This window comes from Sipha flava, unplaced genomic scaffold (genome assembly GCF_003268045.1).
Source record: "Sipha flava isolate LNK unplaced genomic scaffold, YSA_version1 127_pilon_pilon, whole genome shotgun sequence".
NCBI lineage: Eukaryota > Metazoa > Arthropoda > Insecta > Hemiptera > Aphididae > Sipha > Sipha flava.
In genome coordinates this window covers 1,028,143-1,039,434 of record NW_020271753.1, presented here as the reverse complement: position 1 = coordinate 1,039,434, position 11,292 = coordinate 1,028,143, and the positions used below count along the sequence as shown (strand labels likewise).

At 29.1% G+C, this 11,292-nt stretch overlaps 1 protein-coding gene across 1 annotated transcript; it reads left to right on the top strand.

Annotated features, from left to right (window-relative positions):
* Positions 1-265: 265 nt before the first annotated feature.
* On the top strand, positions 266-9,079 carry LOC112694331 (cilia- and flagella-associated protein 57-like). Its single transcript, XM_025569768.1, has 15 exons — positions 266-528; positions 894-1,218; positions 1,925-2,079; positions 3,056-3,313; positions 3,769-3,979; positions 4,222-4,651; positions 5,630-5,787; positions 6,553-6,723; positions 7,070-7,387; positions 7,450-7,634; positions 7,733-7,802; positions 7,869-8,050; positions 8,119-8,413; positions 8,626-8,709; positions 8,789-9,079. The coding sequence occupies exons 1-15, from the start codon at positions 266-268 to the stop codon at positions 9,077-9,079; spliced, it is 3,396 nt and encodes a 1,131-aa protein (XP_025425553.1).
* The last annotated feature ends 2,213 nt before the right edge of the window (positions 9,080-11,292 follow it).

The following is an 11,292-nucleotide window of genomic DNA, read 5'->3' as shown; positions in this document are numbered from 1 at the left end:
CGCACGTCGTGCAGGAAATCATACTAAACAAATGCGTGTACCCGGTAACCAATAGACCCGGTTCAACAAGGTAACGACGGAGCGTGTGTGTATGCGTGTGTGTGTGTTGCAATATCTGACCGAGATCGAAAAAATATTTCCGTAACGGTTTATCGCGTGCACCGTTGTACGGTCGCGGTATCCGATCGTTACCGTTCCGAACCGAGACGACGAGAACGACATTGCACCTGTCCGCCGCACGGGGTTCTGCACTCGGGTGTTCGCCATGTTCTTGGATGATTCGTTTGTCGATCCGTCCGCGGACGATTCGAATATCGAAACGTTGCTGTACTCGAACATCAAGCCCAAGTTCGTGTTCGGCCTGGTCACCGGAATTTCAGGCAACTGCCTATACCTAAACGACCACGTGATCGTGTACCCGGCGGCTGGAGTGGTGGTCGTCCACGACCTGGACGCGCACAGCCAGAGGTTCGTGTATCCGAAAGATCCGCGGAGAACCATCACCGCAATGGATCTGAGTCCGATGAGGTACGTGGCCGTAATGCGCGTGTGTCCGTGGACAGGACCGGCTCGAGTAAAAATAGTGCACTGGGCAAAATCAAATTTTGTTACCTCCGAAAGAAAAAATAAAATAATAATAAAACGAGCTCTTGTTTTAACTCAGTTCCTTCCTCTATTTTTTACGTAATATCTGTTCAGTCATTGAATACGACAAAAAATTAAATGATACATGGTCAATGTAATCGAAACTAATGTTGCTGAATATTGAATTAAATTTTGTTACTGTTTTAACAATTAGAAAAGTTACAAGAACACTTGAATAGTAACACGAGTGTCTGAAAAAAGATGGTGTATTTCGTCGTGAGAATGAATAAGTTTTCTTTTTTTTCAAGCTATGTGTTGGCTGTAGCGACCGTTGCAGAGAATGATGGTGGCGGTCATGATGATGACAAGGGCAAGATTGAGGACTACGCAAAGCCAATTGTTAAGATTTACGACTTGGAGTCTCTTAGCGAAAAGCACGTGTTCGTCGAGCCGGAAGGAGAGTGGCAAAAATTTGGCCAACGACGGTTTACCAAAATCCGGTTTCAAAACGACAACGTTCACTTAGCAGCGCTCGTCGTCGGCGACGACGGCTCAGATTGCGGGTTTTACTTTTACGGCTGGAGAAACTCAAAGGTTGAGACGTACATACGGATTGACGGTTTTGTAGCCGACGTAAGCTCAATGTTAAATATAAATAGTATACGTGAAGTTTTATAATAATATGGGAAAAAAATATACAGAGAAATTCGTTGAATAGATATAATATATTCACCTTTTTCAATTTAACATGTTATTATAAATGGCCATCCGTCACGTTTACAATATATTACGCAGTTGAACTTTTTTTTAACGAAATAGGTACTTATTTTGTTTGTAATCTTTGCACATATTTGTCTACATAAGTTTGTCTCTGAAAAACAATTCAATGTTTCTTCGTTTAATAAGTAATATTATTCGATTGCAATCCCAAGAGAACTCGTGTTATTTCTGAAACTGTTGAAAGATATTCTATCAAAGTAGGGTTTTGAAACATTCTATCTGTAACCGATGCACGAATAAGATATAGTTATTTTCGAATCATTTGTTGGGTACTTTAGGTATAACTTTATCTTTTGATAAACTTGGAAAAAATTAGCATTTTTGTATAAAGTATTTCTTCTTATGGTTAAATTTATAAAAGTTACTCTGTTATAATAGCTACGAAAGACCATATATGACATGAACAAATTAAAATATATTCGTCATTAAAACGTGACTGAAAATGTGATCGTTGAGAAAGTACACCTAAAGCCATGTTGTAATTGTACCATACGATCTTGCATACATTTTAAGGTATCTGGGCAACTAGGCGAACAACTGTACCCTTGCATTATTGTAGGTGGCTATGAATCCGTTTGACTTATCATTATGCTGTTTCGCGGGAAGAGAATTTTTCCAGTTTATGACTAAAACCGAAACGGGTTGGTCGCAGTACGGTTTCCGCGAAGCCGAAGGTATTGATTTTACATGCGTGTGTTGGTTGTGCAGAGACAGGTAGGCTATAGCCTGTAATACGCATAAGCATGTATCTACGAATATATTATATATCGAGGAAAATGTTTAAATTTGATAAAAACTAAATATTAGATAAAGTCAAAGTGGCGAAAAAAGACCAATTTTTCATTTAATACACCTTAAGTTTTAGTATATTTCAGTTTTACCTAGTTTTTCTAAAATTTGAGTTGAAAATAGTTTTTAAATAAATAGTAATATTTTTTACAGTAAATTTTAATTACCAATATTTAAATATAATCATATTTTAAAAAAATTAAAACCTTTATTAAGTATTAGAACCATTGTAAATTGCATAAATTCTTATTTTTTTTATAATTACATAAATTAATTTGAACATTGTCCTGTCAATCACATCAAAAGAATCATGAAGTATCTTTTTTAATAATATTCTGCATTGATTTCTTCCAGGATTAATTCGTTTCTCTCGATACTATCACACTCGAGTCATTAAAATTAAGATGGTAATGTAATATAAATATGAGAATGGCCCTTGTTATAAGTGAAGAAAAAAAAATTAATATTTTTGATTTCTCATCCCTCATTTTGTTCGTTATTATAAGAAAAAAATTGAGTTAAATTTTATCATGATTACTAACCCTCTTCACGTACTACAAGGGGTTGAAAAATTGCAACTAGAGTTGGTTTGTCATTTTTTGAATATAATCAATAAACTATTGAACTTATCGTAAAAATGTACATAACTTAAATTTCTTAATATTTATATTTTTAATAAAAAACATGCCTATTCAATTATTCATATATTATTTGAAAAATAATAAAATATCGAATATTTCCATGTATAAATGGTAAGAAATTAAATTTTCTAAAAAAAAGGTATTAAGTATAAATAACATTGATTGATTGTTTTATTAGAAGATTCTTTGGCTTTAATCCAAAATCCATTTTTACCTATATATTATGAATTTTACAATGATATAATATAATTAACGTACAGATGTTTGGCGGGTACGACGGACGGTCGAGTGATATTGTTCAAAAACGGTTTGTTCCAATCGATGTACTATGTGGACGAGGTCCATGATATAGATGTAACAATCAAATCAAAATCCGAAAACTTGAGCATCATCATATTATCCGAATTTGAAATGAAATCCAAGAGCGTCCGGAGTTGTATAGCTTTTGAATACGGTTTGATAGTCGTGGCGGGAGAATTTAATATTTACCATTTTCAAAAAAGAGACAATGGAGAAAGGTTAGTAATAAACATATTTGTCAAAGTGTGTCAGTGATTAACATTTATATATTTAAAAGCACAACTCTAGTCCTTTTTAGAATGTAGTTCTGTAATAATATTTCATGGCTATGAGTTATAAGTATTTATTTATACTTGAAATTCAAGTACATATATCTAAATAAGTAAGCGAAGAGAAAAAAATTTAAATATTTATTAATCATATGTGTACATTTGTAAATATTAATTTTTATTTATAGTTGTTTGAATATATTATTATTTTTTTATTGAAGTTGTATCTATACATTTTTAAATTATAAGGACATCCAACCATATTACTGATGGTTACAATTATTACTAAGAGTTAAATAGAAGCCTAACCTGTTTGACATGTCACTTTACATAAAATGGTCGCACGTTCATACCGTATACACGTTTCACCGGTCAATTTTACTAATTTTTTTTTTCTCTCGCAGATATATGAGAAATAATATGTATGTAAAACACAATCATCGTCATTTGAAAACGCTGGAGATCGAGGGTGAGTCACCATTGCATTTTGTGGAGAGTGTGTGCATCAGTCCGAACAGCAAAATACTGACGTGTGTTACAAAAAATGCCCAACTGCACTCGGCTCCATTGCATTATCGGCAGAAGAACTTAGAGGACGACGATGAAGATCTTTTTGTATGATAACAGTTGGCGTAGTATTATTATTGCTGTCGGGAAACAAATATAGATCTCAAATAGGAGGGAATGGGGAGGATACGGAGCATTTTTTTTTTTTTTTAATTAGGTTAACTTAATTTTTTTCCAATATCAAGTGTGATTACTCATGTTGTCTAGCATGTACATAAAATTAAGTTTTTTTTTTTTTTGTGAAAATCACAATATATTGATAATATCACCTATCATTTTTCCCAATATAGAATTCAATCATCGAAATCCAGCCGTTTCATGAAGAATTACACCACGGTGGCGTGGGAAGCTTGTCAACAAGTCTGTGGAGACCACTTTTGATGACCGGTGGCAAAATCGATTTTACCGTTAAGTTATGGGACTACGCCAAATGCACATTGCTCTTGTCCAAGCACTACTATTATCAGGTGCTCAGCGTCTCATTACACCCGACAGCTTTGTACTCCGTGGTGGCGTTTACGGGTCATGTGGAATTTCAAATTATTCGAATCGACGATTTAGTTCCGTTGAAACATTTCCCAATCATGGACTGTAGCGTGACGGGCTTCAGCGGTTCCGGACATATGTTTGCCTTGGCCAAACCCAGCGGTGAAATCGAAATTTACAGTACCCTTAATTTAAAGAAATGTTTTTCGTGTGGAAGCCACTTAAGTCCTGTGAGTAATGCTTTTATCTGCACAGATAACCAATCAATATATTGATGAAAACGGAAGCCAAAACATTTAAAATGAAAAGAAAAAAAATTAAAAACGTGCATTTGACACTTTTCAATAGGTCTGTGTTTAACACTTTTTTTTTCCGAAAGAGAAGTTTGTCTTAGAACTCAATTTTAATTTTTACACGTACGCATGCGTATTTCGAAAATAATTAAATAATTAAAATGTTTTTAAAAAAATTGTTTAATTTGTGAATTTGCGAGGATGTTATAAGTTATTAGGTATTATAATTATAAGTTAAAAATTCTAATTTTACATTTCTAAGAATAAAGAGTTTTTCATGCAATTATCCAGTAATTTATCAATATAATGTGATTATAATGTAATCTTCAGCAGTTTATAATTTATAGCCATTTTCGTCCCCCTTAAGATGGTAAGAAACTATAGTATATAGTATCTGTCTACCACGTGCACATACGGTAGATAACTTCATCATATTCTTCATAATACACCGATTTATCCAATGACGTAATGAGAATTAAAAAAAAACAGATTACGTTTTCAGTTTGCTTGAGATTGCGAATTTACAATGTTTAAGATTTATACACTGTAATTAAAATTAAAAAATTAAGAAATATACACCCATTATTGATAAATCCTAGTCTACGAATTGAAAATATGGAAACGTCGGTTTTCAGTGTCGACATCAAGATGAAAATTAATTTTTATAACTCTTATCACATCAGACCAATTGATTAGTTGGAATATAAAGAACATTTAAATCATTTTGTGATTTACGTGTTTGATAAACGACTACGTGACAATTGATTTTAACCCAAGGAAATTTCCTCGGGATATTTTACGATTTATTAATATCTAATTATCCGTGTATTATATTCGATCGGAAAATTCGATTTTTAACAGATTGGAACATTGGTCTGGTCTCATCTTGATAAGAGTATAATCGTTTATGACAAGGCAGGTGCCCTGTATGCGTTCCACCCAGTAGACGGGCATGTACTTATGCACATTGTTCCTTATCCAGATGTAACTATCACGGATTTAGCAGTGACAGAAGAAATCAATAAAATGTATTTTATCGCGGAGGACGGAATTATAAGAAAAGTCGACGATAACAAGGTTTGACATACTCAAAATATAACATTTCGCTTTTAAATGTACAGTGATACTTATATCTAAAAAATCGGAAGGAGGAGGGAAGAATTTTACAAATTCATATTATTATGACTTCAGAGTTTGATACCACTGTTAACCACTGTTCGGTTTTATGTGGAATACTTACACATGACAAGTAAGACTGTCATTAGTCTCGAAAGTTTTTTTTTTCAATAATTAGTTTTATATACGTCGAAAATTAAAATAGTATGATTACGTTATTTTCCTTGTTGAGTTTGAATTTTATTTTTGGTATTTTTGGTGACTCACTTTCAAGGAGATTTCATTAAATTAACTACGACATTTATAATCCATGAATATAACCAGTGGTCAAAACTAACTGAAACAGTATACTTGTTACACAACTTTTTGATGTTGTACTTCCATCTCAACACCAAATGCATTGGTAAAAATAATTTGTGGGGGCTTCATATATATAGGTAATAATTATTTTTATTATTACCTATTTATTTATTATCTGGGATTTTGGCAATGGGTGAGTTTGAATCATCAAAATTCCAGTTACCTACGCTACTGCTCAGTACACTATATAAATCTAACTCCATTATGACGTAATGATAATTATTAAAAATGGAAATATACTATTTATTCGTACATTATTTAATAATACTGATTGCATTTGCATTGCATTATTAATTACAAGTACATATGCGGATCTAAAAATAAATAATTACTAATTGCTAATATCTTCATTTTTTTTCATTTAAGGTGGTTCGTGAAATAAATGTCAACCAAGGACCATTACATGCACTATCCATTTCCAAATCAAACAGAGTATTATTCTTGGCTACTAAAAATGGCGTTATTATGTCTGTCACATTATCAGTAATTAATAGGTTGTACGCTTATTTTACAGTACACAATCATAGAATTACAAAGGTATACATATTATCAATGTTTTAATGCTCTAATTAGGGGATAAATTTGATCAATAATTTTGTTTCATATAACTAGTTCAACAGTTTAAAACAATTTCCTTTTAAAATTTTGTTAAAATCTAGAAATAATATAGTTATTATTTAAAATTTGTTATTTTCAAAATTTGAAAAATACTTTGAATACTTTATGATTTATTGCATTTAATGTAATAAATCATAAAGTATTTAAATGCATGCATATTTACACATACACATACACACATATTATATATTAAATATTTTAGTAATATTTATTTTAATGCAATTTAAATTGATCATATATTAACTATTAAACCGTATTGACAAAGATGTGTTTAGCGATGGACGGTTCAGTCTTGATTTCTTGTTCAGAAGATGGGAGTATGTGCATATGGGAAGTTGAAGAGGTTGTGAACAAGAAAGATAATATCGATGATCGCTTTAAGTATTTCGATGATTTATTAGTCAAAACGTTAGAGCTTGAAAAAATAAATAGAGATAAGATTGAAATAAGAAACTCAGTGGATTTGTTAGAGGAAAAAAATAAATACAATATAAATAAATTTAAATATTCCAAAGAACAGGAATTAAACAACTTAAAAAAGATGAATGCAGATGACATTGATAAAACTAGAAGCAAACTTAATGTAATGCATTTGCGTACTAATAATTCTTTAAATAATAAATTTAATGAAATAATTTACTTTAGTTCGAAAATCAAATACAAAATGAAGTTTTATGTAAGCTTGAAAATGAAGTAACTGCATTAAAAGAAGCTAATATATTGAGTTTGGAAAACTTGGATGTTCAATATACAAGAAAACTTATGTATAAATATAACAAATATTCAGATTTAGAAAATAAAACAGCTGAATTCATATCTAAACGAAAAAAGTATTAACTTTTTCTACGTTCTCCTAAAATATAATATAGTAATTATTTTTTTTCACCGACTGAGTTAGAAGTATAGATGAATTGAAACTGAAATTTAGCAACGAATTACAGAACACGATTGCGAACTTAGGAGAACAATTTAAGGATAAGCAAGAAGAGATGTTAAAAGTACGTATTTTTACTATTTGGGAGTCGTTGTTTGTAATACAAAATAATTATAACGTTGTTTATTAGTTGAGAGATAAAGAAATTAATGAAAAAAACAACCTTCGAATGTTGGTGGGTGAAACTGAAAATGATGTAGATGAACATGTTTTGGATAAAAAAAATGCATTCATTGCTAAACTTAAGAAAATGAAAGAATTAAATCTAAAGGCTTCGTATGAATTGGCCGTAGACAAGATTAAATATAACTCGTACAAACAATTTATTTAGCTTATACTATTATTATTTCAGTATAGTTATCATACTAATTATTGTTTAGATTTTTGGAAGACAATTCAGAGTTAATGCGTTTAACTGATAATGCCGAACAAGACTTTAATGAATTACAATTGTCAATCAGCGAAATAGCTAAGAGAATAACTATTTTGAAGAGATCATTGAAAAACGAAAGTGAGAATATTTTAAAAAAAGATATCGAAATTAATGATATTTACCAAAAAGCATCAGAGTTAGAAAAAGAAATAAATGTAATAACTGAAATCAATGCTGATTTGCAAAAAGTTAGTGATTCATTGACAACGGAAATAAAAGACACAAAAAATGTGATCGACAAAGTAATTACAACTTTTTGTATAGCAAAATATTAATAAAGTATTGAAAATATGTAATATTATGCAAATTCACGTAAATATAGGTGGAAAATCAGTATAATAATATGATTAAAAAAAAAAAGTTTGTGAAATATTATTTTACTAAACTCGAAGATTATAAAAATGACGTAAAATCTAAATTAGATAAACATAAAAGCCTTATACGCAATACGAAGAAAAGTATCAATCAAATTGAAGTTGACTTACGTTTAGCTAGTCAAAATTACAATAATGATAATGATAATAAGGCAGCACTGACAGTAAGTTAAAGCTTAAACATGATACTTATTACTTAGTATAACAAATCATTTTTTTTGAAATGAACAAAATATTGTTTAGACATTTTTCAATAAATACACGGGAGATTTAACGATTCAAAACGAAGATATAGGAGCAAGAAATGAATTGCTTAGGCAAATAAAATTATTAGAGGATTCTATTTCGAGACTAAAGAAAGATGCACAATCATCTAACTATAAATCCGAATCAAATTATTTGATAATGAAAGAAAACATGAAACTTATTGATGAAATTTCTGATCTGCGAAAAGATTCCCAGAATTATTTAACCCAGTGTATTAATTTAAAACGTACACTACTAAAAATAACACATCCTAACCAAAGAACATAGAAAAATGAGTTGTTAAAATGTGAAACTTGATAATAAGTTTTAGGAATTGAAATATAAATTAAATATAATTAAAATAAAAAATTATAAAATTAATTAAATGAGCTGGAAATATTAAAAATAAAATGAAATTGTTTTGTGGTTATACAATTAAAATAATAAGTATTATAATATATAAATAATATAAATAATTTATTAATAATGACTAACTATGACAAACAATATTCATAAAAAAAAAAATGTAAGATACAAGAGTAATAATGCTTCTCTGAAATGTGTATCAACTACTGATATAATATATCATAATAATAATAATAATAATAATAATAATATTGATATATTATATCAAAATATTTTTGACCTGTTTTAATTTAAAAGTTCATCAAGCGTAAAAAACATTAAATATAAAAATAAACTGAAAGATATAATTAAATATTAATTTTAGTTATTTTTGATTAATTTATTTTATTTTTGTTGTAATTATTCATTTTATTTATATATTAAATGAATTATTTTTACCGGATGATGACTTCTGTAAATGAAAGCCGGCCTTATATTTTTACATTCCATTCACCAATAATGCTTTAGACAAGAATTTTTACTTTTATATATTATACTTAGACAAGTTCACAAATGTAGCGAGACAAATGAAATATTTAATTTATTTTTTTACAGATTATCGATTTTTGTCATAAGTAGTATAAAAAATTCCAATAGTTATTTAATATAGTTTTTAAAAAATAAAAGTAAAGTTATTGTGTGGTCTTCCAAGTAATAAGTAGATACTTATTTATTTTTGTACATTATAATACAGGCTTTATATAGAAACTTAAATTACATATTTAAATTTAAATTATTAAATTCATTAATTTATTATTTTATAATGCATTTTGAAAAAATTAACAAGCAGTCCCATAGTAAAGTTGTTTGACATCTTCGAAATACACCAACATGAAATATTCGAGTAGGATTGTTATACTAAACAAGATTATATTTTATTTTAAGTTTAAAATAAATTCAAACATAACAATTATTATCTTATTATAATTCTTTGTTGATTGTTAACAAATTTTAGTTGTGAATTTATTTATTAAAATTACCATTCATGATTTATTGCATGAAAACTGCAAAAATTGAACAGTGAATTATGCATTTTTAGCATACAGCAGAATTTTGCATTTTAACCTAAATATACAATTGGTTCAAAGTATAACATTTTAATATTAATTATCCAACGTATTGAATAAACAGTTATAATATATCATCCGGTAAACATAATATTCACGTTATTAAATTATATATTTTATTGTGAATTATTTGATATATAACATATACTCGATTGACCCTCTTAGTCCTTTTGTATAATCATCAGTTTTTCAGTTCGCTCATTAGAGTATGTGTACACAATCAAAATCTACCTGTGTTTTCAAAAAACACGAGTCTGCTGAAATTGTGGTTTCCACTATGTGTATATTGTATTACTTGAAAAAATATAGTTTTGTGCGTCAATTAATAACTATGTACATTTCATACACAGATATAATATGTATTTTATGCTATGAGATTGTTTAAATCAAATGTTATAGGTTTTTGGGAAAATAACCTTCCAGCAGTTCAAAGTAAAAGATTTCGTTTAAATTTTTTATGTTCTTTTAGTTAATATTGCTTATACCGATGTATTTGTATGTTTGTGTTTCTGTGATATGGGTAGCTCTCATATCGTGAGGACTACATTATAACAATCGATTAGACAACTACTATGATTTTTGCTAAAATAATAAATTTCACTTAGCTAAATCAAATTAACTAAACGTAAAATAATTCAGACAACAACATTAATAATTTAAATTTAGTTCTCCAGAGAAATATGAGTATTCGTCAATACAGGTCTTAGGTGGAATATAGTGCTGTCAAATGGTTATTATTATTTTTTGTTTAAATTTATATATAGAATAATTTAACTGATTCCATACATGCAAAAAAGAAGACAAGAAAGAAGAAAATAAGAGGTATCTTAGCGGAGGAAAGGACTAATATTATTATAATATTATTAAGTTACCTGTAGTTACTGAATCAGTACCTTTAAAGTATTATATTTATTATTTTTTGTTTTGGGATTACCTGTAATTATTTTGCATGAAAATTCAGAGGACTATGATTTTATGGTCACATAGAAGACAACCATGGGTGGATAGGCCCATAGGGAAAATGGATTT

Bases quoted from the DNA above. Each gene is read 5' to 3' on its own strand.
- LOC112694331 (XM_025569768.1), top strand. From the start codon at position 266: ATGTTCTTGGATGATTCGTTTGTCGATCCGTCCGCGGACGATTCGAAT. The intron at 7,635-7,732 runs GTATTAACTTTT...ACTGAAATTTAG, and splicing joins TTCATATCTAAACGAAAAAA to CAACGAATTACAGAACACGA. The intron at 8,710-8,788 runs GTAAGTTAAAGC...AATATTGTTTAG, and splicing joins ATAATAAGGCAGCACTGACA to ACATTTTTCAATAAATACAC.